We start from the raw sequence: 27,993 nt of genomic DNA on the forward strand, positions 1-27,993 counted from the left end.
GCTTTGAAATCGTGATGGACATCCGGCTGTCGACAAGGGAAACCTCCTGCAAACGGATATACGGCGTCCGACGCTCGGAGCTGATTTATAAGGCTGGCACGTGACCGCGCTCGTCGCGTTGGCGAAACAGCTCGAATGCAAGGGCAGTCCATTTAGCCCAAACACGAAAATTCGCGTGGATATCCACCGGCACGCGTTGGCCCCGGCGACATCAAATATCTACCCTCCTGCCCCTCCGTCTTCTTTTCCTCCATCTCTCCTCCTCAGCTCCTGTCTGCAGGACTTCTTTTGTGACGACTTTCCCTTTCCATCCAATCTCAAAATCTGCCAACCTTCTTTACTACCCTAATATTATATCCATATACCCTTTGTTCTAGTTTGTTTCTCGTTCCTCAACCTCACTGCCAAAATGTTTGTCTACAAGAGAGGTGAGTAGTTGCAATAATCCGGTGGATTAGGTGTCGTTCATGATGAGATGACGAGCAATGGACCTTGCCACATGCTGCAGCCAGTGCTAACGTGTGAATCAGATGGACGCAAAGAACGCGTGCAGTTCGACAAGATCACGGCTCGTGTGTCAAGGCTCTGTTACGGTCTTGACCCTGAGCATGTCGACGCCGCTGCTATCACCCAAAAGGTCATCTCTGGTGTCTACCAGGGTGTCACCACCGTTGAGCTGGACAACCTGGTATGTTTTTGCCACCAATTGAGAAGCAGTGCTAATTTGAACAGGCTGCCGAGACTGCTGCATACATGACCGTCACACACCCGGATTATGCCATCCTCGCCGCTCGTATCGCCGTTTCCAACCTCCACAAGCAGACCAAGAAGCAATTCTCGCTGGCAATCTCAGATCTCTACCACTATGTCAACCCGAAGAACAACAATCCTGCACCAATGATTTCCAAACAAACATATGAAATAGTCATGAAACATGCCGACGAGCTGAACTCGGCGATTGTCTACGACCGTGATTTCAACTACAACTTCTTCGGCTTCAAGACCCTGGAGCGGTCATACCTGTTGCGCATCAACGGCAAGGTGGCGGAGCGTCCCCAGCACCTGCTGATGCGTGTTGCCGTTGGTATCCACGGCACCGACATTGAGAAGGCCATCGAGACCTACCACTTGATGTCCCAGAAGTACTTCACTCACGCCTCCCCGACCCTGTTCAATGCGGGTACACCCCAGCCTCAGCTCGCCTCCTGCTTCCTTGTCGACATGAAAGAGGACAGCATCGACGGTATTTACGACACTCTGAAGACGTGCGCCATGATCTCTAAGACAGCCGGTGGCATTGGCCTGAACGTTCACCGCATCCGCTCCACCGGATCTTACATTGGCGGTACCAACGGTACCTCCAACGGTCTTGTCCCGATGCTCCGGGTCTTCAACAACACTGCCCGTTACGTTGACCAGGGTGGCAACAAGCGTCCCGGTGCTTTTGCCATCTACCTTGAGCCCTGGCACTCGGATGTTTTCGAGTTCCTGGATCTCCGTAAGAACCACGGTAAGGAGGAGGTTCGCGCCCGTGATCTGTTCTACGCTCTGTGGACCCCGGATCTGTTCATGAAGCGGGTTGAGGCCAACGGTGACTGGACTCTGTTCTGCCCTAACGAGGCCCCTGGCTTGGCCGATGTCTACGGAGACGAATTCGACGCTCTCTACGAGAAGTAAGTTTGCTGGCTCTGCGTCTCGATCATGCTAACCGCGTCCAGGTACGAGAAGGAAGGCCGTGGTCGTCGCACCATCAAGGCCCAGAAGCTGTGGTACGCTATCCTGGAGGCCCAGACCGAGACTGGAAACCCCTTTATGCTGTACAAGGATGCCTGCAACAAGAAGAGCAACCAGAAGAACCTGGGAACCATCCGCAGCTCCAACCTTTGCACTGAGATTGTGGAGTACACTGCTCCGGATGAGGTTGCAGTTTGCAACCTGGCGTCTCTGGCCCTGCCTACCTTTGTCGATGCTGTCCGCGGCGAGTACGACTTTGGCAAGCTCCATGAGGTTGTGCAGGTCTTGGTCCGCAACCTGAACAAGATCATCGACATTAACTACTACCCCGTCCCGGAGGCCAAGAAGAGCAACTTCCGCCACCGTCCCATCGCCCTCGGTGTCAACGGTCTGGCCGATGCCTTCCTCGCTCTGCGCCTGCCCTTTGACTCTGCCGAGGCTCGTCAGCTGAACATCCAGATCTTCGAGACCATCTACCACGCTGGTTTGACCGCCTCGTCCGACCTTGCTAAGGAGTTCGGACCCTACGAGACGTACGAGGGCTCTCCTGTCTCTCAGGGTATCCTCCAGTACGACATGTGGGAGCGTACTCCTACCGACCTGTGGGACTGGGACGCCCTCAAGGCTAAGATTGCGCAGACCGGTGTCCGCAACAGTTTGTTGGTGGCCCCCATGCCCACTGCCAGCACCAGTCAGATCTTGGGCTTCAACGAGTGCTTTGAGCCCTACACTTCGAACATCTACTCCCGTCGTGTGTTGGCGGGTGAGTTCCAGGTGGTCAACCCCTGGCTGCTGAAGGACCTGGTCGACCTCGGCCTGTGGTCCGACAACATGAAGAACCGCATCATCGCGGAGGGTGGTTCCGTGCAGAACATCCCCAACGTGCCGGCGGACATCAAGGCGCTGTACAAGACGGTGTGGGAGATCTCGCAGCGGACGATCCTGCAGATGGCCGCTGACCGTGGTGCGTTCATCGACCAGTCGCAGTCCCTCAACATCCACCTGAAGGAGCCCACTATGGGCAAGATCACCAGCATGCACTTTGCCGGGTGGAAGATGGGTCTGAAGACGGGTATGTACTACCTGCGGACGATGGCTGCTTCTGCCCCGATCCAGTTCACGGTCGACCAGGAGCAGCTGAAGGTGGAAGACACCAACGTGGCCCGTGCGAACGCCTCTTTCAAGAAGCGGGCGGTCGGTGCGGCCTCGACCACGTACTCTGCCGTTCCCCGCGGGGAGGCCCAGGTCAACGGACACAGCGAGAACAGCATTAACGGGGGTGAGAGCAGCCCCTTGGCACTTGCAGAGTCGGAGGGACCCGAGGAGGACAGCCAAGAGGCCGCCGATCGGGAAAACGACATTTACTCGCAGCAGGTGCTCCAGTGCAGCATTGAAAACAAGGAGGCGTGTGTGATGTGCCAGGGTTAAAGCATGGATGGAAAGGCGTTGGGTGTAATATATCACGATGGTATGGTTATGGGATATGATGTAGTTATTTTATACATATGAATTGTTCATTTATGGTACTTGACATTACAATTAATGATCCGAGTTAATGATCCCCCTTGGACTCGGGCACGTAGTTCTTGGACTGATCCATGAGATCATTGGCCTTGTCTTTTGCCTGATCGGTGTACTCGGAGCCTACCATTGCCATGATTAGCACCCACCTACCGTACAATACTCTTGAACCGAGCAAGCGAAAACGAGAGAATATAAACCTACCCTGTCCCATCATCTTATTATAATAATCCTTCGCCTGATCGGTATAATTGGTCGAACCGGAACTAGTGTCTACCCCGTCCGTTTTAGCATCCATCCCACAATCGTACAAGGTATTCAGAACATACTTGACTGCTCCCCCATCATACTATCATAGTATTCCTTGCCCTTGGCCTTGGCGGATTCGATATTTTGGCGAATGGCGTCCATTTTCCTGCCTTCGTTAGAGTAGAGTTTGATTATGTCTTGGGTTGGGGACATACGGGGGTAAATTAGATGTGTGACGAGTAAAATGACAATATAGTAATTAAGTGGATTGATGCAGTTAGTTCATGTAGGAAGGATACATGGGTAGTATGTAGTCTTATACGAATGGAAGGTATAGAGATGAGGATAGAGATAGATGAAATGAAATGAGATGAATCATCGACTTCTATCCATGACGTTGGATCTGGACCGTGACTGTCATCGTCATGGTCGATGGGAAATACATCCACTGTGGCGAGATGTAGATGAACTATTAGCTGTCTGCATAGTAGATAGATAGTGATAAGGGAGAGGTATTCTACGTAACGATGCGTTTAATTTGTGGGGATTGAGGGTTCCGTGGATGGTTGTGGTGGGTGACATCTTCGACTTGACTTACCTACCTTTACATTCTACCGATCTATTTATTTTAATTAGCTAGTATAGGGAATGGATATAATGAAGGTAGATTATTCATTAGTAGCTTATTTATCCACCTAACTCTAGTATATACTTCAATAGTTACTCACTTACCTACTCCGAAATCCTTGGCATGAACAACAACTACCCTCCGAGTTTCCCAACCACCCGTTAGTCATTACTGGCTCGGTTGAGTAACTATCTAGCTGGTTATTTAACTCTGCTTTTGTCTGACTAGCCAGATTCGTATTCAGGGATGGGAGGGTTGAATGAATTGAAACGGGAGGAGATGGTGTGGTGTGGTGGGAGTTAAATGAGGGGGTTCGGAGGGTTTTCAATCGGGCGGTTTTGGTTATTTTTTTACGGAGTATTGGTGCTGGTACTTGGAGGTAGTGGTTGTACTTGATACGAGGGTTGGATTATGGGGCTGTTTATTTACATTCATCCCTTTACTATACTAGTATGTATATAGTATACTGTTTGAGGGATGGGGTAGTTAGTTGTAGCTATAGCTATAGATAGGTAATCACCAACATAATCCAACGGGTACCTGCGCCATCACATCCTTCATTTCCCATGGATATAAGCAGTTAGTTGAGAGATAGGATGGGGCTGGATTTTGGGGCTAGTTTGTTTGGACCTTCGGGGTCTGCACTGTGTATGGTTTGGTTGTAGGGCGAAGGATTGTCTCTTTTCTGTGAGGATATGTGTTGGTTGGTTTCAGGGTTACTTACGAGGGTACTTACTACTGAGCTGAGGCAGTATCCCTCGATGGGTGTAGGATGAGGGAGGTATCGATGAGTACGATTGTTTGTTTGTGTGTGTGCATACCCCGGATGTAGCCGATCGGAGGAATGCACAATGGAATGCCCCGATCTGAAGGAGATATACTCCGGTGGTACAAGTCGAATCTATGTCTGTGTACACCGTAGACACTAGACAGCTGACAGGGACTCTCCCTGTCAATGTGCTCCGTATCGATGATACATCCATGGACCGAGCGCCACGCGAATGACTGGCTTGGCGACTCGCCCGACAGTCTGACTGCAGTGTCTAGAATCTAGATATCTCATTGATCGTTTCATCCCACCGATGCCCGAGACTAGCACCTCAGCAGAGACATGGACTCGGCTGGACTCTTCAGCCCACCAGTAGGGCAACTGGCCTGAACCCTCCTGCCGCTGACGAGATCTGACTGGCCCGCGGGGCTGGTGCGACACGTCAACTCGTCAAGACTTCTTGTTTCTTTGACCGGATTTGCCACTGATCCGACGGTTGTAGTTTAGTCTGATACCATCGCTGTACTTAGATACTTGTAGTAGGCATGGTATGGTAGCATTGACTGTGGCTTGTCCGTGCCAGGGACACCATACAGGCAACCACGCCACGCTGATCCCCCTGAGCCCCGAGCGGAAACCCAACCCGCAGCCAGACTAGCAGCGCACACACACACACCAAGTTGCCAAGTTTAAACCAAAAAGTCAGTTCCCTTCAGCAAGTTCGTGGCTGAGCCAGACAAAGTCAATCCATGAACAGCACACGCTAAGAACCATCCTCACCAATCATCATCCCCCCCTGGCAGTCAGGAACGGCCTGGTGAGACACCGGCGTCAACGCGGACCGCCAATCAGCCGAATTGCTGGGTCAGCCCGAGCATTCCGATCAAGGCCCTGCCAAGCGGTGCCTGGTTGAGTTTTTGCTTCTGCGGAGCAGGTGTACGATGAGATGGCTGCGTCAGGTACGAGGTGAGAGTCCCAATCAAACCGGATAGCATGCCAGCAAGGCCAGCTGGTCCGGGCCGCGCCCGACTGAGTGCCAACCACGGCGATGCCCTGGAAGAACCGGTGAGGTCGGGCAGAGACCGTTTAACGGGCATTGGCGGAGATCGAGGGTTCACGAGTGGTGGAGTGGGTCGGTGGATCTAGAAGTGTGGAGAGGAGTGGATCGGAATCATTCATTCTTTGGATTTGTTATTGTTGGTGTTTTCCGGGATGGATGGATGGCTGATGGAGGGGGGAGTGGATCCTTTCACTTTTACTACTTTCAACTTTCCACTTTCAACAACACCATACCAATGATACCATACCACCACCGGCCGGGCCCAATACAAATACTGGCCCTTCCCTCCCCTCTTGTCGCTCGCTTCTTTTCCCCTTCCACCACACAGTCCGTCTCTCCTTGACATCGGTCATTCCTTCTTTAACCCCCACTCCTTGGGTTCCTTGCGCCATACTGCTGTGCAGTCTCGTTCCTTACACTCTGTCGACCAGAGCAAGTTTGAACAATCCTTGATCAACTCGATCATCCTCGATTCACCCTTGAAATCAACCAAACTTTCTCTACCACCAAAATCATCCCCAATATACAACAGACAAAATGGCCCCTCTTTCCAAAACTCTTGCCCTGGCCGGTGCTCTCTTTGCCGCCCTTGGCTCTGCTGCCCCTGTTGAAAAGCGCGAGACCGACGTCGTCTACGAGACCGTCACTTCGGTTGTCTGGACCACTGTCGACGTGACCACCACCATCTACGGCAACGCTCCCGCCTCGGCCACTCCTACGGCCGATTCTCAGGTCCAGGCTCCAGGCAACAGCCAGCCTGAACAATCTGTCAGCTACCAACCCCTCTCCTCCTCCACCTCCACTTCCACCACCGTTTGGTGGACTCCCTCGCCCGAAACCTGGGCCACCTCCGCTTCCACCTCCACCTCCACCTCTGAGCCCGCCTGGACTCCGGCTCCTGCCCCGTCCTCTACCTCCACCTCCGAGGCTCAGTGGACTCCCTCTACCACCACTGCTGCAGCTGCAACCACCACCTCTGCGGCCGCGGCCACCTCCGCTGCTAGCAGCAGCAGCGGCTACAGTGGCAGTTGCTCCGGCGGAGCCCCCTGCACGGGTGATTTGACCTACTACGTGGCGGGTCTGGGCTCCTGCGGCTCGTACAGCAACGGCTCGAGCGACAAGGTGGTTGCACTGCCGGTAGGCATCATGAAGGACAGCGACTGCGGCAAGACGGTGCACATCACGTACAACGGAGTGACCGAGACGGGTACGGTGTTGGACAAGTGCATGGGCTGTGACGATGTGTCGATTGATCTGTCGGAGAAGCTGTTTGGATACTTTGGCACTGAAGCCGAGGGACGGTTGAAGGGAGCGGAGTGGTATATTGAGTAGATGATGCTACTGATGTGACGTGACTGATTTGCTTATTACCTTCTTGTCATTCGTTGACCCAGTTATGATTGTTCTTGTTTATACCTTAGCTTTAGATTGGTCCTGGGGACTGATCCATTCCATTCACATGACATTCTTACATACCATTGTAACGTATACCTTAAGCTATACCTACTGATCGACCGGGTATTTGGCTTGGACTTTTCTCAACCATTGGCCCAGCGCACCTAGTCCCTCTTCATCGTGCCAATTCCAGTCTCCATCATTCTCATACTCACCCTCACTACCACCATCACCATCACCATCATCACCCCCATTATAACCAACATCATCATCCCCACCATCACCATTATCACCCCCCTTATTACCAACATTCTCATTCTCATCATCCTCATCCCTACCACCATCCAAAGACAAAGAAAACACCTTCGATCCACACCCCCCCCTCAACCGACAAATCTCCCTCTCAGCACACCTCCCCACACAAACCGTAACAAACCAACCCCGCGTCCGTCTCGCCCAATACTCCATAAAGACCATCCGATTCCACTCCATAATATCAGTCAACTTGGCCCAAAAGGTAGCTCCTATACCCCTTGTCTCTGCACTTTGGGATATATATCGTCCGTAGGCTTCTTGAGCGGAGTAGTATTTTCTCCATTTGGGTTCAGCATATTCACCACTTTCATCTATACCTTCCTCGGGGGTATCAATCAAGGAAGAAGAATACGACGAGGATGAGGATGAGATATCCGCAACCCAAACCTCCAAATCCAGCACTCCCCAATCATCGCCATCCACCATCAACATCCTAAATGCAGGGGGCCCAGTCATAGGCGTAATCCCGGGTGCTTCTAACTCCATCACCTCGCCCACTTCCTTCTTCATCCCCCCAGTCCCAGTTCTATTCCCATAAACCACCCCAAACGTATCCAAATGTCCATGTCCGCAAAACACCCCCACAATAGTATCCTGAAACCGTCGGAAGATGATCGCCAGGTAATATGCATACTCGGGGAGAGTATCTTTCCTTGTTGAAGGGATGTGCGTGAGTAGGTATACCTTTTGAGCGAGACGTTCCGCGGAGGTGAGCTCAGTAATGAGCCAAGAAAATTGGTTCATAGGGTCTGGGGACATGGGTGTTGTGTAGGTTAGGATGTTGAAGCGGTAGTAGAGGTTGCTGTTGTAGGAGATTATTTTTAGGGGGGTGGTGGTGGTGGGGAGGGTGAGGGTTGTGGCGTATGCGCCGTGATGGAATTGGGTGGTGGTGGTGTTAGGGAGGAGAGTTCTCCAGTGAGTTGCTAGAGCGTCGTAGGCCCATTGAGGGTTGAGATGGGCGGGGATGGTATCGGTGACGGGAAAGATGCTGACGGGGTTGGTGTCGTGGTTGCCGATGGCTGGGTAGATGGGACAGTTGAAGGTGGTGCGGAGGGTTGAGTAGGTGGTGTTGAAACTGTGGAGGACGGAGGGTTGGGTTTCGCTCCAGACGTCGTGGGGGACGACGTCGCCGGTGTACAGCACGAATTGGGGTTGTAGGGCTTGGACGGCGGAGAGCATGCTTTCGAGGAGTCGGAGCGGAGGGTCGCAGCGCGGGTGGCCCCAGGTTGGGCAGGGCTTGGTGGTGTTGCCGGGGGCATCGTGTGGGGTGTAGGGTCGGCAGCAGATGGGTTTGCGGCAGGTGGTGCTGGATCCGGGGGTGTAGAGGAGGTCAACGTGGGTGTCGGTGAGGTGGGCGATGCGGAGGGTATTGGTGGTGGTTGTGGTTGTGGTGGTGGAAGTAGTAGGGGGAGAAGGAACAGGAGGTAGGGTTAGGTTGAATGGTCGGGGAGGAGGCGGAGGACAGAGATCCAACACGCCGGCGCAAAAGGTCTGCGCTGTGAATGATGGGATCTGCATTTGAGTGAGCACATAGTGTGCGCTGGGGATTTGCGAGGCCGCTAGACCGGTGCAAAAGTCGGCGTCGAAAAGCTGTATGGTGTTAGCAATAGGCTAGATGGTATGGTAGGTATAGATGTTGAACTGGGATGTACCTTGCTTCGAATGCATACTTCGGTGACAACGGCTTCGAGGGTTGAAGGCCCTTGACGAGCGATCTTCTGGAGGGATCGGAGGAGAGACTGTTGCAGTCAGCGGGGATGTCATTCTGACGGGTTCACTACCTCGCAGGCCACGCAGCTGGTCGCAGCCCGAATGTCGTCCCAGACCAAGTCGGTCCAGGTCGCCCAGCTGCCTATCACCAGGACCGAAAGTAGTAGAGCGGGCTTCATCAGGAGGGTGTTGAGCACTCACCTGGTGTCGCTCGGGGCTTTATGACTTCTTGATTGCCGGGGTGGTTGAATTGGCACATTTGGGAATTTCATGTGATGCCTGCTGTCTGTACCTTGAAGTATTTCTTGGACAGAATACTTTCTGCTTGGCAATGTGCTGAGGAAGAGCCGATGCACATTCCTGGTCTGGCCGGGTTAGGGTTGGTCGGGCGGCAGCAATTAATAACCATCCCATGCATCTGCTGCCATGTCCCCTGCAGTTCTCCGCTCTCCCCCGTGGAAGGCCTTTATCGCTTCAAAGTTGGCCCATCCATGGTTCTTCTGGACGCCTGGTTGAGTATATACAAGGTTTCCACCCGAGAACAACAGACCCAGCTGGGCTGTGGCAGGGGGCCTGATGGCAGCAGACTGGCAGCAGACTGGCGAGAGGAATGAACACTCCGACCGTGAAGATGGCTTCATTCTTGGCGGACACGCGAGGGATCAGCCGATCAACCCGATCATATTTGGATCATCGTCAATAATCACAACAAACATGCTCTGGACAAAGGCTATTCTTGCTATTATCTAAGCCTTGACAAGACCCACGCTGCCAACAATTAAACAAAACTAGTCGCAGCACTAATTCCGGTTGGTCTCCGCTTCCCCTCAATTTCTTCATCCACTTTCTCTCTTACTCTTATTCCTACTTTTACTTCTCTGCTCTGCTCTGTCTGCTCCGCTGCATCTATCTCTCCTCCCTTGACTCCCTCTCCACTCTTATATATCATGCTTTGATCTCGACCATGGCCCCTCCCCTCCCCCCTCGTCCCCCTCCGCTGCCTCCGCTGCCTCGTCGCTAACCGCCATGGAAGACCAACGGCCCGAAGTCCTCGTCGTCTCCATCGTCTTCTTCGTCATCGCCACCGTTTTCGTCGCCCTACGTTTTGTCTCGCGTATTTTTATCGTCCAAAAGGTGGCCCTGCATGACTATCTTATGCTTCTGGCCTGGGTGGGTTCTCTTCTTCTCCTTCCATCATCACAACTAAGAGGTTTAGGTCCTCGACTTCGGCTTCTCCTTCTCCCTCTTCTATGCCACCCGTCAAGGCCTCGGCCTCCACGATGTCGATATCCGTCCCGACCAGCGTCCTGGCCTCAATCGCGCCGACTATGCCTTCACCGTCCTCTACGTGAGTCGCCTGCGCCCGCCCGTCGCTCCCTCTGACCTCCCAGAACCCGGCCCTCATGGCCGTCAAAACCTCCATCCTCATCTTCTACCTCACCCTCACCCAGGGTGAAAAGGTTTTTCGCTGGGCCAACTACGTTACCCTCTTCGTCGTCAATGCCGCCGGTTTCGCCCTGACCCTCGTCAATGTGTTCCAATGTCGCCCTGTCGGCGCTGCCGTTGCTTATCCCTTGCCTGCGGGCGCCCAGTGCATCGACATTCTCACCCTCTACCTTTCCTCCTCACCGGTCAACATTGTCACCGATCTGGCCATACTCTTCCTCCCGAATCCAATCCTCACTCAGATGCGTCTCCCGCGGAAGCAAAAAATCATCCTTGTCATCACCTTCAGTTTCGGCTTCTTCGTCGCCGTCGTCGACGTCATCCGCATTGCCTATATTCAGGATGCGGCCACGGCGCGGCAGATTGCGTCGCGACAGGTCCACCTCCAGGATACCCCGGGGGATGATTTAAGCTGTATGTTCTCCCTCCTCTGTGTAACTCCGCTGATGGCCCAGGGTACGGTGCGCTCTCGTTCATGTGGTCCGTCATCGAAGTCAACGTCTCCATTATTTGTGCCTGCGTTCCTAGTCTCAAGCCGCTCGTCGCACGACTCATTCCGAAATTGATCCGCGACACCAACGAGAGCTCGCAAGTCACCGACCTCCCCATGCCGTCCCCCGATCCCCCGGAGCTCCCCACCGTCTCCGGGCCCACCGGCCGGAAGGTGTCACAATCGGACAGCCACAGCAGCCAGGCGGCCTCGGCTCGCGTCGACCTGGCCGACTTTCTGAGCACCGCGCCAGATGGGCCACCGGACGTCGAAAACCGGACGAACACCGTCACAACCAATACCTCGTATCCTCCGAGCATCACATTTTTTGATTTTGTCAACATGAAGAAGCCGGCCAACATGCTCAAGCTCAGCAACAAGGAGTCTATTACCCCGATTGCGCTGACGACCATCCTGTTCTTCCTCTGGGGGTTTGCCTACGGTCTGCTAGATATTCTGAATGAGCAGTTTCAGGACATTTTGCGTCTGGACGTGTGGAGGTCGTTTGGGCTGCATGCGGTTTACTTTGGGGGTTACCTCGTGGCGCCGTCGTTGGTGGGGCGGGTCGTGCTGAAGCGGTGGGGATTCAAGTCGACCTTTATCACGGGCCTCTGCATCTACGCCTGCGGCACGTTGATCTTCTGGCCGTCGGCCGTGCTATCCTCGTACGCCGCCTTTGCGGTGTCTAATTTTATCGTAGGCTGCGGATTGGCGGTGCTGGAGACGGCGGCCAACCCATTTATAGCGCTCTGTGGACCACTCGAGAACTCGGAGATCCGGTTGAACATCTCGCAGGGCGTGCAGGCAATTGGCAGCGCGGTCTCGCCGCTACTGGCTAAAAAGGTGCTGTTCAAGAGCGTGACGGACGTGAGCGCCCTGGTCGATGTGCAGTGGACGTATCTCGGCATCGCGCTGTTCGACGTGCTGCTCGCCCTGGCGTTCTACTACCTGCCCATTCCGGAGGCCTCGGATGAGGATCTGGAGGAGCTGGCCAACCGCCGGCGCGCCGACAATCGGGCCACAGTGATGGGAATCCCGGTGGTCTGGGTGACGCTGGCGTTGGGCGTGTGGTCGCAGTTCTTCTACGTGGCTGGACAGGAAGTGCTGTCGATGAGCTTTAGCGACTATGTCGGCACGGTGCACCCCAATTCCGCCCTGAGCCCGTTTGAACAGCTGACGGTCGCCCACACGGTGTTTGCCATCGGCCGCTTCCTCGCGGCCTTTTTGCAGTGGTTCCTGAAACCGCGGTGGATCCTGATGCTGTCGTACATTGGCATGATCGTGTTTTCGGTGTTATGCATGAAGATGACGGGACGGACGGCCGAGGCAATGGCGCAGATGGTGTATCTGTTTGAGAGTGGGGCGTTTAGCATCATCTTTGCCATCTCGCTACGAGGCACTGGACGACACACGAAGACGGCGACAGTGCTGTTGACGGTGGCGATCAGCGGAGGGGCGTTCTTCCCGTTTGCGCAGTACGCGGCAGAGATGGCTGGAGGCGTGCGGTACTCGTACTGCGTGCTGGTAGCGCTGTTCAGCGCGGGGGCACTCTTCCCGGTGTACCTGAACGTGGTGCCGGCAGCGAAGAAGCAGGTAGACCCGGTGCCCAACGAGCACCTGCGACACCACCGACGGCGCAGCCGGGTCAAGGCGACGGTGGTGGCGCGCGAGAAGGAAAACCCGTCGGTCGGGGGCGTCTTATCGCGCCGGCGCAGCGTGGTGTCGGATCCGCTGCCGACGGTGCAGCTGGCGGATCACACCAAGCGGAATGGAGGATTGATGCACGAGTTGGCGCCATGGCCAGAGGGGACGGATTAGTTTTGTATATATTGGGATTTGCTATGATACCCATTGTTTGTTAGCGAGTTGGTCATGTACATATCCCAACATTATTCCAAGTGGTTTTATACTCCGAATTCCGAACTCCGTACTCCGACCGGATTCCGCGCCTCAATTCTTCTTCTTTCCCATCCATCCATCTGCAAGATGGCCACCCAGCGTCGAAACGGACAGCTGTCCTCATGCGAGCCATGTCGCAAGGGCAAGTTGCGCTGCGACCACCAGGTACCTGTCTGTGGACGGTGTGCTCGACGAGACCAGGCGTCGCGATGCATCTACCATCCTGCGCCGATGACCCGACCGGGCCGTTCCACTGTTAGGAAGCGGACCAGCCGGGTTCAGACATCGCAGAGTCAGCCACTTCAGGATCTAGTCGATTGGAGCCCTCGCCCGGGGGGATGGCTAGGCCTCACCAGCCCACAGGGTATCTTTGCCGATTTGGAGCCCCCGGAAGACCCGGTTACGCCTCAACCGGGACCAGTTGATCCCCAGCAAGTGACCGTAGGTGTTTCGGTGCTGCAGCGTCTGGATGATCTGTCTTTGTATAAGGATATCTGTGACGCGCGGTATGCATCGCTGTTTAAGCCGTGGGCGTTTGGCGCCCCGTTTGTCCAGGAACTGGTTGATCATATTCGTCGGCTTCATCATGGTGAAGAAGGGTTGGAGGAGGTGGCAAAGACGATGTTTAGGAATAGCCATGCTTCTATTGTGGTGCGCTCGGGGATGACCTTTGCTGGGTATATAGGGTTGTTGGCGGGCCGATGGGAGGGCATTGGATTGCTCTTTGCCATTACCGGGGCGTCTATTCACCATATTCGCGGCGAGCATCCGGTCTTTGTCGATGCAGATAAACGCTCGTTGCAGATGCGTATGGCGGCTACGGCTGCAACGTGTATCCAGCTGTGTGAGAATGCGGGGTTGATTAGTGAGCCTTTGACTTGGTTGCTGTTTCAGCAGACGATTCTTGTTAGTATTTTGTGGGGGAATACCGGTAAGACTCTACCGTGGGTTCAGTGCCATGACTGATTGTAGTAGACTATCGTGCGTGGAAACTGCTAGGCGATGCATCGACAATGGCATTCGCTCTGGGTCTGCACGAGCCCGATCCTGCAGATCCAACGGTTCCATTCTTTCTGGCTGAATTGCGTAAACGAACCATGGCTGCGGGGTATATCGTGGATAAAGAACTGGCCACGGTTCTGGGACGTCCTCCGCGTATTTCCCATCGGTACTGTGATCTGCTGCTGCCTTTGGATCTCAGCTATGCGGAGATGATTGCCGATGTGTCGACTCGAGAAGTTGCCTTGAGTGAACTTGATGCAAATGGATGGAACCGACAGGGACTGTTATCGAAAGGGGCCCATCCCCGGGTTGGAATATTGATCGCAAAGCTCCGAGAGAAGGTCCTGGAAGTGATTTCGTGTCGTGAACTCGACAATCTCCCAGAACGAATCGAGTATTCCTCTCCCACGACATGACATATATTCCTGGCAACTAACCCAAGCAGGGAATTATGCATCTCAACCCGTCAAACTCGCTCTACCCTCCCTACCTTTCTCCACTGGACTCCCAACAACACCAACCCATCCATCCAATCCATCCACCTCGACTTTCTCTACACCGAGTTTCTCCTGTACCGCATCTCCGTGAAACGCACGGGGGTTGGCTCGATCCCACTCATCCGCATTGCGCATGAGATCCTCTCACTTATCCTGGACCGTATTGCTGATATTGCCAACCCGGATAGAACGTTTTCTGCTATCGTGCCGGTGGATTCATCAGTAAGCTAACCCCAATCATCTTTACTCTGACGGTAAGATAGATGCTGATATGCATGGATATAGTTATGTTACTATGCCCTTCCCTGCGCAGGGGTATTAGCCACTGAACTACTTCATCAGCACTCCTCCCACTCCCAACCTCAACCCCCAGAACCATCGCCAGGGCCAGAGGTGGGGTCCGGGGGGGAAGAAAACGAGTTCCCCCGCGCCGAAATCATCCAAAAACTCAGCATCTTTGTCTTTTTCCTAGAGACGTACGTCCCCCCCGGCCAAGCCAACTATGTCATGTCGATGCAGGCGCGGAGAGTGGTGAGGGGGGTGTTGAATCGGGTGTTGGTGCCGCCTAGTGCTGTCTCGATGAACGGTACATCTGAGTTGATGGGTGGAGGACAGTTCAGTGGGGGAGGGGAGGGGATGGAGAATATAGACTGGTTGGATGTGGATGTGGATGTGGATGTGGGTTTGGTTAACTGGGGACAGGAGATGTGGTGGGGGTTGACTTGATACATACATACTCTATCTATCTTTCGTTTAATAGGGATTGCTTGGGTAGAGATAGAGATTCCTGGCTGTAAATGAATATTACAAGTTATAAAATCAGCAGTGAAAGTGAGGGAGGACCCAGCACAATATAATTCAATAAGGTTATTGAACAAAGAACCCGACCCCAAGTAACCAAGGTAGTACCCTCAATACCCTCATACCATACTATCTACCAAGCTCGATATACAAAATCAATCATATAACTCGACTACGCCAACCAGAGACATAATTTTAAGGATAGAAGCAAATAGCAGTCCGGATTTCTCACATACAAGAACAGATAGTGAGTGAGCACAAAGTGCATTGTATTATTTCCAAGATGGTAACTCTTTCCTGTAATTCATAACTGGTGATATCGACAACAATTAGGGTTACATACCCTGTCCGAAGATACTCTGCCTATTTACCTGCCTCCTCTTCCTCCTACTACTAGTAGTACTACTCCCCCTCAGATTCAACCCTACCCATCACCACTACCACATCCCTCGCAATCTCCCTCGTCCTCCGATTCAACGCCGTCACCCCAGCAATCCACCCCCACCTCTCCTTCCAAAACATCCACCTCTCGCGACTCCACCCAGGCCTCCCCACCCACTTCGACCCCTTCCACTCCCCAAACATCATCTCCTCCTCCCCCACCCTACTCACCTCATACATCTCCTTCCCACAGACCCGAAACCACACCGCCGCCGCCGGCACCCACCCATCCAACGTCCGAATATCAATCCTCTCCATCACATCATCCTTCTCGCGATTATACTCCGTCTCATTCCCCACATTCAGCACAAACGACAAATGCTCCTCCAGATCCGCATGGTGAAAGATCTCCCACGGCGCCTTTTCGAGCGTCTTCCGCACCGTGAGGCCCCCGTACTCGAGAAAGGAGCCTTTGCTCCGGAGGTGCAAGTTCGCGGTCAATCGGTTGACGTTTAGCCAGGCTTGGCGTTGGATGTCTCGATGAGAGGGGAGGTTTAGCCATGGGGTGTCGGTGAGTTCGGGGATGGGGTCGGTGTAGGGGAGGTTGAAGGGGTGGTCGATGTCTGATTTTCAATTAGTTTTGAGTTTCGTTTCATAGTCATCGTCTAATTGAAGGAAAGAAAGGGAGAAGGATTGGGGGGATACAGTCAAACACAAACTCCATCAAATACTCATCAAGTCCAGGAAGTTTACGAAACCCTCCATTACAATCAGGGAGGGATTGAATAGCGAGAAGAAATTCCAAAAGATGGTCATTCTGGTTCGTGAACAGACCGACAGCTTTGAAGAACATGATCCAGAAGTCAGAGAGGTTGGGCTCTGGGGTAGGGTTGATGCCTTCGTCGATGATGATCGGGGTCATGGCGATGCGGGCGGCCGTGGAGACAGACACGGAGGGGTCGGTGAAGAGGAGTTCCAGGGCTGTGAGCATTTCAGGGGGAGTGGGGTATTCTTCCTCGCGCTGGGCGCGGCAAAAGGCTTCGAGAGAGGTCATTTTGCGGTGTTGTGCTGGGGGGTGTTTGAGGATGTTTGTTCGGGGCGGTGGTGAGTGTAGATGGAAGAGGAATGAGGCGATGAGGGAGATTATGTATCTTGGATGTGACAGCTGACGGCATGGTGACTAGTCGTGATTGGGTTAGCTCGGTGGCACAAGCATGCAGTCACATATCAAGGTGGGGAGTTCATTGGTCCGGATGCTTGGTACCTGGCTTTGTTTGCTATCGGCTCCATTCTATGTATAGCATCAGGTGCTACCCTGGAGAACAGCAAGTGACATTGCGGTTTCATGTTGCTGCTCAGCTGAGAGATACTTACTTTTTTATCCTGGATAGATACATTTGGCCCCTCTGTCCTACTAAATACCATTGCCCTTCCAGCCTCGCCATTAGTAGACATAAAAGGGATGCAGAAGCCCTCCTAAACTGTCTCTCGCTATCATCCACATCCACATCCACATTCACTTTCATTTCATCTGATACTCTGCAATTAAAATGCCCTCCCCAATCTACACCCTCCTCCTCCCCTTCCTCCTCCTCATGACCATCCTCACCACCATCCACAGCCACGCCATCACCCATCCCCAAGATGCACACAATACCCTCCACGAAAAACACCCCCATACCCATGCCCATACCCAATCCCCCCGAAACACCTTAAAAGAAATGATCTCCGAAGCCCTATCCCACCACAAACAACCCCCCATCCTCAACAACAACAACAACAACCACCACAAACGCACCCGCAAAACCCATACCCGAACCCTAAAAACCGCCGGCATGCCCAAAAATCCTACCTATGTCCCCAAACCACCAAATACAAAGCAACAACGTACACGTCAGGCCAACTGACCACAGCTTTTATAAAAGCGGCTAATTTGGCGAATGGGGATAAGAAAATTGGGAAAAGTATTCCTATACCTCCTCCTCACACCCCCCCCCCCCCAATACTAATACCAATACTAATACTAATACCAATGAAATAGATTGGTATAGATGCATACCCCCACAAATACAACAACCACGAACATCTCCCATTCGAATGCGGGTCGAAAATCATGGAGTTTCCTCTTGATCGGGATGATCCGGGACAGGTGTATGCGGGGGCAGAAGTGACGACATTTCCGGATAGATTGATTTTTGAATATCGGGGGGGGGGGGGGGGGGGAAGTACGGAGGCCGTGGTGAGGTTTTGTGGGGTTATTAGACATAAACCGGCTGAGGAGGGGGAGGAGAATGGGCAGGGACAGGGGCAGGGGGGGGGGGGGTGGTGAGGAAGGGGGGTTTTTGGGGTGTGAGGTTGTGTGAAGTTTTTGTTGTTGTTGTTGTTGTTGTTGTTGTTGTTGTTGGTTATTTGTGTGGGGGGAAATGAGGGGGAGGAAGGGGAGGCTGATATTGGGTTGGGTTATGGATTTTGTATTCTTTCGATGGTTGGATAGGGATAGAAGTTGGGGTTGACATACAAGTAAAGTGTCAAGTGATTGGGAATTGGTTGGAAGAAGGAAGGAAGGGATGTAGTAAGTAGTAACCGAACAGAAAGATAAATCAAACAAAACACGCAACCCAAACATCCATAGCCCTAACCCCCCCCATCCCCATCCCCCCTCCACCCCCCCCAAACTAACCTCACACGCATCCCTCGCCGCCCAAACCACCGCCCGTTCCCTCTCCCCCTTCACCACCATCTTCACCTCCCTCTCAAACCCCCCCGAAAGACACGCTCCGACTTCCCACCTCCCATCCAACAGTCCCTCATTACACGGCACCACTGCCTCCCTCTCCAACCTCCACCCCGCCTCGACCGCCAACTCGGTCAATCGCTTTGGACTCAGCACGGTGCGTACATTCGACGCACTGCTATCGCTATCTTTTCGACATTCGAGAGATGCTTGGGCTAGGGCTGCTAGAACGTGCGGTTGGGCGGAGGGGTGCGTGGCGAGCAGGGACCATTCGGCTAGGAGGAGTCGGGAGGTGTGGGGTTTTAGGGCCCGGAAGGTGTTGAGGATTAGGGTTGGGGAGGAGAAGTACCAGAGGCTGTGGGCGAGGATTGTTGCGTTGAATGTGGGGGAGGTTGAGGGGTGGGGGGTAAGGGCAGGGAGGAGAGGTAGGGGAGTGGGGATTGGTGGATCCAGGTTATGTTGGGGCCGAGGGGGCCGGAGGTTATGTGGGATTGGGCTTCGGAGAGGGTGTATGGGGAGCCTAGATTCCGTAGGAGGGGGGGGTTAGTGGGGTGTTAGGTAGGGTAGGGTAGGGTAGGGTAGGAGGGGATTGGGGTCTACCGTAGTCTAGGTCTGCTGGATCAACGGCGACTACTTTCCCGTGCTCGCCTACGGCAGAGGCAAGTACGGTGGTGCAGTCGCCTTGGCCGCAGCCGAGTTCGAGGATTGTAGAGCCCGGGGTGATGTCCCAGTGTTGGAGGAGGGTGAGGCGGTGGAGGGTTTGGGAGTATTGGATGTTGAAGTGGGTGGGGTCGTGGAGGGAGAGACGGGCGATGGAGGCGGCGGTGTCGGTAAGAGTGGACATGTTGGTTTGGTAGTTGGGTAGTGGAATTGGGGCTTAGATTTGATTGTATGTAGGTATTGGAGAGCTGCGATGGGACATTTTATAATGGCATCTGGTGATAAGTGTGGGGTGGATAAGTAAGCTTCTAGATAAGCTATTGAGCTTAGCATCTAGTCTTGGCCGGATATAACCGAGTCAACAAGAACCAACGTGTCATTAATCAGAATCTGACATAAGCTTGAGTCATCAAGCCCAGCCACTAGCCTGTGAGTCACTGACTCCATCCCGATGCATACGGACTCCGTCTTCGAAGTCCGGCGCCTCCTCTCCAAAGTAGGATCATTGCCGGTCCCCCTACTAATATTGCTACGAACCCTAAGACAGTATTCCCCCATCCATATCCCAACCGGGCATACATATCATTTGCGAAAAGTGGAAAGGCGAACCCCGCTAGTGAGCGGAGTATTGCAGTGGCGCTCATTGCGGATGCAGCGTAGAGAGGATAAGTGTCGATGATGTAGAGTTGGATGCATTGGAAGGCGATGATGATGCCGATGCTGATGAGGGCGATGCCCAGGTTGGGGATGATCCAGGGGATGTGGGGATTGGCGGACCAGCCATACCAGAACATGCCGGTGCCGACGAGAATGGAGGCGGGGAGGAGGAGAGGGATGCGATATTCGGGGAGAGGTTCGGGGGTGGGGGTGGAAGTGTGGTGGTTGAGGTGGTTGTAGATCTGGTAGGGTTTAGATCATTGGAATGGGGATGGGGATGGGGGACGTACTCGGTTGTTTAGCCTAGCTCCGATTTGGGTTCCTAGTAGTAGGCCGACTCCGATGGAAATGTAGTTTAGACTGGCGATGGAGATACTTTCTCGGTAGATGTCCTGCCATAGGGATGGGAACGAGGCCAGCATGAGATACATCAGTCCGTAGAGGAACGCCATGTAGATGCCTAGGGCTTGGATGATGGGTTGGGTGCCGAGGAGGAGAAAAGGACGTGCAATGGAGGTTTTCCATAGTTGTGTGGATGATTGGTTTCCTGTTTCCTTGCGGAGGTTCTGGGCTTTGAGTTTGAGGAGGTATGGGGTGTAGGTTTCTTTGAGGAAGAAAATGCCGAGGAGGCCTACCATACCACTGACTATCGACATGGAGTAGAATGTCCATCGCCAGGTAGTGTACTGCGTGATGAATCCCCCGCGATAGGGCCAATGGCGGGTCCGAATAGTGGTGCCAGACTGTAGATGGCTACGGCGCTGCCTCGTTGTTCGGTGGGCCAGATGTCTGCCAAGACGCCGTCGCCTAGCTGAACGGAATTAGAGCGGTGTATCAAGTGAGAAGACGGAGGGTGCATACAACTAATGGTCCACTCCCTCCAAAACCGCTCAGGAATCGAAAGACGATGATCTGCGCCGTGGATTGACTAAATCCTCCGGCGATGTTGAATATCAAATACATCAGGTTGCCTAGCTGGAGGACTCGCACCCGGCCATACATCTCTGATAATGGTCCGAGGAGTAGCGGACCTAGTCCCCAGGCCAGCACGAAGATGGACAGGATCATTTCTGAGGTGATGGTGCTGGAAGTACCGAATTCATGGGCGATGGCGTCCACGGCGGGAGAGACCATGGATGAGGAAATGGGCGAGACGAGTCCAAACCCGGAGATGATGAGAGTGCCAGCCCATTTTTGGCGGTAGGTCCAGTTCTGAGGGTTGGATGGGTCGTTGGGTCCATTCCAGGTGACCTTGTTGGATGTTAGGTGATATACGTAGAGGAGAGGAGTGGATGGTACCAATTCGGATGTTTGTGGTGGAATGGACTCTTGTTTGTTGGCTGTCGAGTCGAGTTCGGGGTCAGCAGAGGCCATATTTAAGGGAGGAGTTGATTGCTTCTGAGGTTGTTGGGAGCAAGACTTGTACTTGATTTATACTATCACCCTGCTTGGAGAGGGTAAGGTACTCCGTATATCGTTGAACTCCGGACTCCGTATCTCATCATGCGGAGTCCGGAGTAGTTGGGGAAACATCATCCAGAGATAGGTTGATCCGATCAAAAGAGTCAGCAATGACGTAAAATGGTCTAAAATGAGGATATCGTTTTATATGGAGAGATGAAGTAAACAAAAAGTCTGGACGGGAAAACAGGAATAGGGAAAGAAGGCGGTTTGTTGGCGATGAATAGAATCAACTACTTTGGGTATTGGTGCTACAAACACAACCAGTACAGCGGCATATGTACTTGAAAGAACATCCATCGTTTCTCCAGATAGGTCGCCATCAATACCCACCAGTTGGCAATCAACATGCTTCCATTCCCTCGTCAGGAAAAAGTATACAGCATCCACGGGCCTATAGATATCATGGCATTATTCCAAGTCCAAATATCCTGAGAACCTCTTCTCTTGCATGGGTATTTACTACTTGATAGAATCATCGTTACTTCATGTCAAACAATTGAACACAACATACATTCCTATTACACTTAATGATATACTGATTGCAGTAGAAATAAGGAATATATGTACAGACAGGAGAATGTGAGCCTACAGACACAATGAGGGACTAAGACAGCAGGCTATCACTCAAGTCACGGAATGTATACCATTGTGTATACTACCTGGGTATGATGGTATACTACCTGGGTATTTCTATAATCATGGTATACATGGTTATCATTAGCTCCTCTAGGTCCCGCTCTATCACGCGCTAAAAATCAACATTATCATCACACATAATAAACATTTACCACCAGTCTCCGTGGTCCTTCATGGCAGCTGCCACCTTGGTGAATCCAGCAATGTTGGATCCAGTCACCAAGGAAGGCAGAACACCCTCCTTGGGAGTCGCATACTCCTGAGCAGTCTGGAGACCGTTCTGGAAGCAGTCACGCATAATGTCCTTGAGACGAGCATCAACCTCCGCAGCAGTCCAGCTGAGACGGGCAGAGTTCTGAGCCATCTCCAGACCGGACACAGCAACACCACCAGCGTTGGCGGCCTTACCGGGAGCGTACCAGATGGCGGCAGCACCGGCGTTGGCCTGACGGTGGGCCTCGAAGGTGTCGATGGCCTCCTGGGTGCAACCCATGTTGGAACCCTCGGCGATGAACTTGGCACCGGCGTCGATGAGAGCCTGGGCCTCCTCGCCAGAGACCTCGTTCTGGGTGGCAGAGGGAAGGGCAACGTCGACCTTGCCGACGTGAACCCAGGGACGGGCACCGGCAATGTACTTGAACTTGTTGGTGTCGTTGAAGGGAGCGGCACCGACAATGCTGGCCAGCTGCTTGCGCTCGACCTTGATCTGAGCAATGGTGTTGATCTCCTCGGGGGTGAAGCTACCCTCGCCGTTGATGACCAGGGAACCCTGGCTGTCGCTCAGGGAGACGACGGAACCGCCGAGCTCGATGACCTTGAGAGCGGCGTACTGGGCAACGTTACCGGAACCGGAGATGGCGACGCGCTTGCCCTTGAAGGACTCTTGGCCGTTGGTGGCGTGGGCAATCATGTGCTCGACGTACTGTTATAATTAGCATTGGCCATCAGAATCAGAGGGGTATCATACGTAGACAACACCGTATCCGGTGGCCTCAGGACGGATCAAACTACCACCCCAGCTGCCACCCTTACCGGTGAGAACACCCTCCCACTGGTTGCGGATCTTGCGGTACTGGCCGAAGAGGAAACCGATCTCACGACCGGTGACACCAATGTCACCAGCGGGAACGTCGGTGTCGGCACCAATGTGCTTGCACAGCTCGGTCATGAAAGAAACGCAGAAACGACGGATCTCGTTGTCAGACTTGCCCTTGGGGTCAAAGTCGGAACCACCCTTTCCACCACCCATGCTCACTAAACAATTAGCTTTATCCTAACATCATTCGAGGCAGCGACATACGGCCAGTGAGAGCATTCTTGAAGATCTGCTCGAAACCGAGGAACTTGAGGATGGACAAGTTGACCGAGGGGTGGAAACGGAGACCACCCTTGTAAGGGCCGAGGGCGCTGTTGAACTGGACACGGAATCCGCGGTTGACCTGGACGTTGCCGGCATCGTCCTCCCAGACGACACGGAACTGGATGACACGCTCAGGGACGGAGACGACGGCCAAAGCCTTGCGGTATTCGGGGTTCTTCTGGAAGAGGGTGGAGTTCTCAAGGGTAGAGGCAAGCTCTGTTGCATGTCAGATTTGATCGATCGGTGAGAAAAAGTTCGCACATACCCTTGTAGGCCTGCTCGAACTCGGGCTCGCGGGGAAGGTTAGACATTTTGATGGATGGGATAGAATGAACTAATTGGAATGAACTTTTAAGCGGGGTATAAAACAGAGTATGTGGGAGAAGAAAGAAGGTCTGAAGAAAGAAGAGAGGGGAAGAGAAAAAAGGAGGAGAGAGGGGATTTATGTTCTCGGAGGGGCGACGGCGGGGGTACAGCCGGAGTCGGACACTGCCTCAGGCTGGTGCCATTTTCCGCTGCAGCCCCGCCCGGCAGTCGGCCGTGAGTGCCGTTGCCAGGCGGGTGGCTGTGGCGCCGAACTTCGGGCGCTTAGTCGATACGTTGAGGTCACAGAATCTGCCGTTATCTATCGGCGGGAATCCGCTGGCCCGCCGCCAATGGCCAATCGCCCGCTCGCTCGGGAGGAACCGGGTGGCAACACTGTGTGGTTGCATCGGAACGGAATACTGGAATAAATTTCTGAGCAGAGTGCTCCGTGTCTCTCTCTAGTATACCGTGCAAATATTATTGTAGTATACGATCCGATCATGGATTTACTCGCACGCCAAGAGATCCTGCAGTGGCGGATCACCTGACAGCTACATTCCCATTGGTTCGATGCTGCAACACACCGCCCCACGTGCCCTTATCTGATGCCGGATTTCCTTTACCTACTCGTATCGCCCAATCCTCCCCAGATTAGTCGCATCACATCTACCGGAATTCATCCTCCGATAATAGGACCCCATTTCCCCGGTGAGCCCCGGCGTGGGGGAAGGATTGGATTCCTGTCATGGTTGGACACGGTTCACTGGGGGATCTGATCATGCGACCGGGGACTTCACCGATGAGCTTTATGAGATAGTCCACTCTACTTCATCGGAGGGTAGACTTTGTCGGAACGTGGGAGAGTTGGTGTCGACCAGTCATGGAGATGCTCATGTCACTGTCACATCGACAGATGCTTATGTAACTGGATATCGGGGACTTATCTATGATCTGGACAAAGTCATGGTTACTCCAGTTGCATGTGAATGATCTGGGGTGTCGGACTGGGTTGCCCCAGACCAGCTTACTGTGTTGGAATTAGACTTAGGCTTGGTGATTGCTGCAGTGCATGACAGTCACACCAACCGGAGTGGATCGGACAGGGTCTTGATTGCTTTTAGGTTGGCCGCTTTGCCTATCAGTTGCCTCGCCTAATCATGTGGTGGCGTCCGGACCAATGAGTAGTCGCGTTGCCGACGGGGCACCGCCCCACTCACCGTGCTGAGATCGCCAAGAGGACTAATGCATCTCAGGCCGATATACTTCCTGCGCGCAGGTTAATGGTGATGCTTGATTGGCATCGACCGGGTGATTGGGTGGAAGTGGGCCTGGAAGTTTGTGGTGGTCACGAGGGACTTTAAGGTTTGGGGGGGGGTCGGTTGGTTCGAATCTGGGTGGTCAGTGTCTGTTTGGATGGTATGGATTAAGGTGATGCAAGTGGTGCAGGTATCGAAGCTAACCATGTAGTGTGAGTGACTGGATAATTCACTTGATCTGTTGAATGCCTGGCACGGGCATTCATCGCTGTCAATGGAATGAACTCGCATTCCTGCTATATCCTTCACCATCATATTGAATGATTATCAGGGGTATAAATAGTGGCTTCTTCTGCATTGTATCTATCTGTTGTATCTCCATCATGACTATCTAAATGATACAGCTCGACCACAACAATTCCTTCATCTATGCTTACTTAGAGTACTGTCCCAGGATGACGCTGTCTAGACCGTGACTATCCGTTTTACTGCAGTCTATGAAACCTAGACATCAAACATAATATGAATTACATGCATCCACATTGCTGATATGACTATCATAGACCTGTTCGCGGATAAGCCGTTCTGGTAAGTATCCATTTGTTTTATCCAAATTACCCATTCTCTGACGCGGTTGATCTATAGCTAACAACAAGCAGCGTGACAAGGGCTACGAGTCACTTGGCTCCGATGATACAGAACTTGCAAACGCAACTACTAAAGTTCCCACCCTAGACTGGTATCAAAGACAGTGCTTTTTAAAGAGAGTAAGCAATATGGCTTCTCAGTGTTTGAGAAGTATCGCTCCCCAGAGATCAAAGTTATGTTCTATATCAGAACAACTAGTGTCGACTCCATGAATTGTCTCAAAGATTACATCCTTGATGTCACCACTACTAATATTGACAGTGCCCCTAAACGCTTGAGGCAACATATGCTAGACCTTTTATGTCCATTTATTGTCCAAGGGACCGTCTCTGTTATTCTCAACTCATGCTATTCCCACGTCTACTCAGAGCCCGGTCTTATCTCAAACAGAATAAGACGATATACCCCACCTCCTGAGCATGCAAGTGCCACAAACATTGGCGCTTTTACAATTTGTGCTCAGTGAAGATGCCACTATTGGCGAGAAGTCTATACGTGCGGGTGTTGGATAACGAGCTATACGCAACTACTACTGGAATGATACAAACAGCCTGATAGGTCAATCATTCCGCTTCAACTTGTTTCCAGACGAGCTTATCTATTACGACCACTGCCATAATTCTCATGCCTGGAGCTGCTGTAAGGCGAAAAGATCCCATGATTGATATTCATCTTGCAGAATCGGTTTATGCGGTCTTATATAACCGAATTCGATATTCATTGAAACTTCTACAGAACGCAGAAATTACCGTCGCAATAGCGTCAACCACAATAATACAGAAACAGATCTCACTACCAGCCTCAGAATAAGAGAATATGCTGCTAGAATTAAACCGGTACCAAGCAGTGAGACCGATGAAATCGCTCGGTGTGACCCAGACACAGCCATCTTCAACTTCGCAAGCAATACGCTAGGCATTTGTTCCAGGTATTACTGGCCATGGTTTTGTCCAAGTAATTCCTTTTTCAATAATTACAGTGACTGGAGATACAGAGACAGATGACTCCGACCCGACCAATCCGGGACCAGCGATGATATATTGTCATGGTTAACGAAAGTCTGATTGCGAAGAATTGTCCAGTATCAGAGTACGAGCCATCCTCGAAGGTCGTAGACCAAACGTTGACTACAGGAGAAGGGTTCGAAAACCGCATTCCAGAAAACAGACGATTGACTTCGCAAGCAAACCCAATATAGCAGATCGACCTGCAATAGATGAGAACTGTTGTGGAAATTTGTATCCCAGATCATCAAGGCAGTTACTACTCGCCTTTACCTTTCATTCTACAGCACTCTTCCTGTCTACTTGTCAGGTTAAACAGCTTACTCGCAGATATCCTATACCATCTCAATATACTCAATAGAAGATATGTCCACTCATGGATCGGCAACCGGTCAGGTATCTGGAGGATTCCGCTCCAATTGATGCGTTGAGCGAGTGCTCAGGCCTACTCTTATTAAGAACGATTATCTCACCCAGCAGATGGAGCCACAATAAACACAAGTCTCGTTGACTTTATCAAACACGTTTGTTTAAGTGGGTTACAGGACACTAGTTAGCAAGTATCGTTATCGACATGACAAGCAACGAAAGCGTGTCATGGCCTAACAAATTCCTCCTTAATGCGGCCCTAAAGCGCCGTCTAATCGCTCAAAAGGCGGCTGGCCGGGTTGACTGGACTACTCGGTCTTATAGCGTTCAACCAGGGGTGAGTTCATTGAAATGGTTCAATGAAGGCCATTGGAAATACATTATATGTCATATGACACATTATAAGGCCTTCTTTAAACGGGTTTCATACCTGACGAATGCCCAAATAGGGAACTGGCTGATTACCTATATCCATATGTGATTACATTCCATATGCATTAAGTAAGTAACTGGAACACTTTTTGTCGTCCGTGATATAACTGGTCAATGATGCACACATAGATCCTCTCAAGGTTGCCAAGAGTGAGACTGAGCCTGTATGGCTGGGCTTTGTTTCCACCATACGGCTTACTGGACGAAAAGCAGAACCCTACGAATGACCTCTTCATTGCTAGGCCGTAGGCTGGATTTGAAGAGAATGGCAAGCACTTCGCATCTCGCGACAGATTGATCAGAAACGAGGAGCAGACATCTAACAAATCGACAAGTTGACGCACTGACTTTGCAGCCCGTGCATGATCGATGGCTTCGGCCCAAGAATATGCCGTGCTCGACACATCGCCGATCCATTCGCTTATCTGGATCTAGACTCTGTGTAGTCTATACATATATTGAGACTGTCTTAAATCTCCCTGGAACATCGGGAGAGTTAACGCAGCAGACGAAATTCCGTTTCACATATTTCAGCACAGCGTACTGGAGCCATATTACAGAGAAGAAATC

General features: G+C 52.4%; 9 protein-coding genes across 9 annotated transcripts; 4 read left to right on the top strand and 5 right to left on the bottom strand.

Annotated features, from left to right (window-relative positions):
* The first annotated feature begins 183 nt into the window (after window positions 1-183).
* On the top strand, window positions 184-3,260 carry BO94DRAFT_532691 (ribonucleotide-diphosphate reductase subunit RNR1). The gene is made up of 4 exons (XM_025611174.1): window positions 184-428; window positions 531-688; window positions 733-1,673; window positions 1,719-3,260. Exons 1-4 carry the CDS (start codon window positions 410-412, stop codon window positions 3,160-3,162), a joined length of 2,562 nt encoding a protein of 853 aa, XP_025470516.1. The 5' UTR covers window positions 184-409; the 3' UTR covers window positions 3,163-3,260.
* Window positions 3,261-3,887, bottom strand: BO94DRAFT_622112 (uncharacterized protein). The gene is made up of 4 exons (XM_025617045.1): window positions 3,720-3,887; window positions 3,585-3,670; window positions 3,460-3,528; window positions 3,261-3,378 (listed from the first exon to the last, which is right to left on the bottom strand). The coding sequence occupies exons 2-4, from the start codon at window positions 3,664-3,666 to the stop codon at window positions 3,287-3,289; spliced, it is 243 nt and encodes an 80-aa protein (XP_025470517.1). The 5' UTR covers window positions 3,667-3,670; window positions 3,720-3,887; the 3' UTR covers window positions 3,261-3,286.
* A 3,082-nt stretch (window positions 3,888-6,969) lies between these two features.
* Window positions 6,970-7,287, top strand: BO94DRAFT_447909 (RlpA-like double-psi beta-barrel domain-containing protein; the record flags this gene model as incomplete). Its single annotated transcript, XM_025607526.1, has 1 exon — window positions 6,970-7,287. A coding segment is annotated over one exon (318 nt), but the record flags the coding sequence as incomplete, so codon positions are not given.
* Window positions 7,288-7,464: 177 nt separating this feature from the next.
* On the bottom strand, window positions 7,465-9,560 carry BO94DRAFT_459573 (PPN1 endopolyphosphatase family protein; the record flags this gene model as incomplete). The annotated part of the gene is made up of 3 exons (XM_025607847.1): window positions 7,465-9,261; window positions 9,324-9,410; window positions 9,453-9,560. 3 exons carry the CDS (start codon window positions 9,558-9,560, stop codon window positions 7,465-7,467), a joined length of 1,992 nt encoding a protein of 663 aa, XP_025470519.1.
* A 662-nt stretch (window positions 9,561-10,222) lies between these two features.
* BO94DRAFT_487219 (putative MFS monosaccharide transporter) lies at window positions 10,223-13,123 on the top strand (the record flags this gene model as incomplete). Its single annotated transcript, XM_025609028.1, has 4 exons — window positions 10,223-10,551; window positions 10,598-10,729; window positions 10,773-11,241; window positions 11,283-13,123. Coding segments are annotated over exons 1-4 (2,586 nt in total), but the record flags the coding sequence as incomplete, so codon positions are not given.
* A 180-nt stretch (window positions 13,124-13,303) lies between these two features.
* Window positions 13,304-15,441, top strand: BO94DRAFT_583126 (uncharacterized protein; the record flags this gene model as incomplete). Its single annotated transcript, XM_025615534.1, has 4 exons — window positions 13,304-14,147; window positions 14,192-14,612; window positions 14,664-14,937; window positions 15,001-15,441. The coding sequence occupies 4 exons, from the start codon at window positions 13,304-13,306 to the stop codon at window positions 15,439-15,441; spliced, it is 1,980 nt and encodes a 659-aa protein (XP_025470521.1).
* A 328-nt stretch (window positions 15,442-15,769) lies between these two features.
* BO94DRAFT_622116 (uncharacterized protein) lies at window positions 15,770-19,558 on the bottom strand. Its single transcript, XM_025617046.1, has 5 exons — window positions 19,232-19,558; window positions 18,981-19,151; window positions 18,578-18,906; window positions 16,603-17,077; window positions 15,770-16,520 (listed from the first exon to the last, which is right to left on the bottom strand). The coding sequence occupies exons 1-5, from the start codon at window positions 19,473-19,475 to the stop codon at window positions 15,919-15,921; spliced, it is 1,821 nt and encodes a 606-aa protein (XP_025470522.1). The 5' UTR covers window positions 19,476-19,558; the 3' UTR covers window positions 15,770-15,918.
* A 167-nt stretch (window positions 19,559-19,725) lies between these two features.
* On the bottom strand, window positions 19,726-21,322 carry BO94DRAFT_564104 (MFS general substrate transporter; the record flags this gene model as incomplete). Its single annotated transcript, XM_025614397.1, has 5 exons — window positions 19,726-20,190; window positions 20,239-20,594; window positions 20,636-20,759; window positions 20,810-21,199; window positions 21,224-21,322. 5 exons carry the CDS (start codon window positions 21,320-21,322, stop codon window positions 19,726-19,728), a joined length of 1,434 nt encoding a protein of 477 aa, XP_025470523.1.
* Window positions 21,323-21,913: 591 nt separating this feature from the next.
* BO94DRAFT_532697 (glutamate dehydrogenase) lies at window positions 21,914-23,807 on the bottom strand. Its single transcript, XM_025611175.1, has 4 exons — window positions 23,674-23,807; window positions 23,349-23,624; window positions 23,016-23,302; window positions 21,914-22,970 (listed from the first exon to the last, which is right to left on the bottom strand). The coding sequence occupies exons 1-4, from the start codon at window positions 23,717-23,719 to the stop codon at window positions 22,197-22,199; spliced, it is 1,383 nt and encodes a 460-aa protein (XP_025470524.1). The 5' UTR covers window positions 23,720-23,807; the 3' UTR covers window positions 21,914-22,196.
* Window positions 23,808-27,993: the final 4,186 nt, after the last annotated feature.

The sequence above is a fragment of the Aspergillus sclerotioniger genome, assembly GCF_003184525.1.
Source record: "Aspergillus sclerotioniger CBS 115572 chromosome Unknown BO94scaffold_6, whole genome shotgun sequence".
In the NCBI taxonomy this organism is placed as follows: domain Eukaryota; kingdom Fungi; phylum Ascomycota; class Eurotiomycetes; order Eurotiales; family Aspergillaceae; genus Aspergillus; species Aspergillus sclerotioniger.

What these genes read in the sequence shown, in the direction of transcription:
- BO94DRAFT_532697 (XM_025611175.1), bottom strand. Translation starts at nt 23,719, where the DNA reads ATGTCTAACCTTCCCCGCGAGCCCGAGTTCGAGCAGGCCTACAAGG. An exon ending in GTTCGAGCAGGCCTACAAGG is followed by an intron (nt 23,625 to 23,673) that starts GTATGTGCGAAC and finishes GACATGCAACAG; the next exon opens with AGCTTGCCTCTACCCTTGAG. An exon ending in CAAGAATGCTCTCACTGGCC is followed by an intron (nt 23,303 to 23,348) that starts GTATGTCGCTGC and finishes CTAATTGTTTAG; the next exon opens with TGAGCATGGGTGGTGGAAAG.
- BO94DRAFT_532691 (XM_025611174.1), top strand. An exon ending in CCGTTGAGCTGGACAACCTG is followed by an intron (nt 689 to 732) that starts GTATGTTTTTGC and finishes TAATTTGAACAG; the next exon opens with GCTGCCGAGACTGCTGCATA. An exon ending in TTCGACGCTCTCTACGAGAA is followed by an intron (nt 1,674 to 1,718) that starts GTAAGTTTGCTG and finishes AACCGCGTCCAG; the next exon opens with GTACGAGAAGGAAGGCCGTG.
- BO94DRAFT_622116 (XM_025617046.1), bottom strand. Translation starts at nt 19,475, where the DNA reads ATGTCCACTCTTACCGACACCGCCGCCTCCATCGCCCGTCTCTCCCTC. An exon ending in ATCCTCGCCCACAGCCTCTG is followed by an intron (nt 18,907 to 18,980) that starts GTACTTCTCCTC and finishes GACTCCTCCTAG; the next exon opens with CCGAATGGTCCCTGCTCGCC. An exon ending in CGGCGAGGGATGCGTGTGAG is followed by an intron (nt 17,078 to 18,577) that starts GTTAGTTTGGGG and finishes AATCACGACTAG; the next exon opens with TCACCATGCCGTCAGCTGTC.
- BO94DRAFT_622112 (XM_025617045.1), bottom strand. Translation starts at nt 3,666, where the DNA reads ATGGACGCCATTCGCCAAAATATCGAATCCGCCAAGGCCAAGGGCAAG. An exon ending in TATGATGGGGGAGCAGTCAA is followed by an intron (nt 3,529 to 3,584) that starts GTATGTTCTGAA and finishes CGGACGGGGTAG; the next exon opens with ACACTAGTTCCGGTTCGACC. An exon ending in TAATAAGATGATGGGACAGG is followed by an intron (nt 3,379 to 3,459) that starts GTAGGTTTATAT and finishes TGGCAATGGTAG; the next exon opens with GCTCCGAGTACACCGATCAG.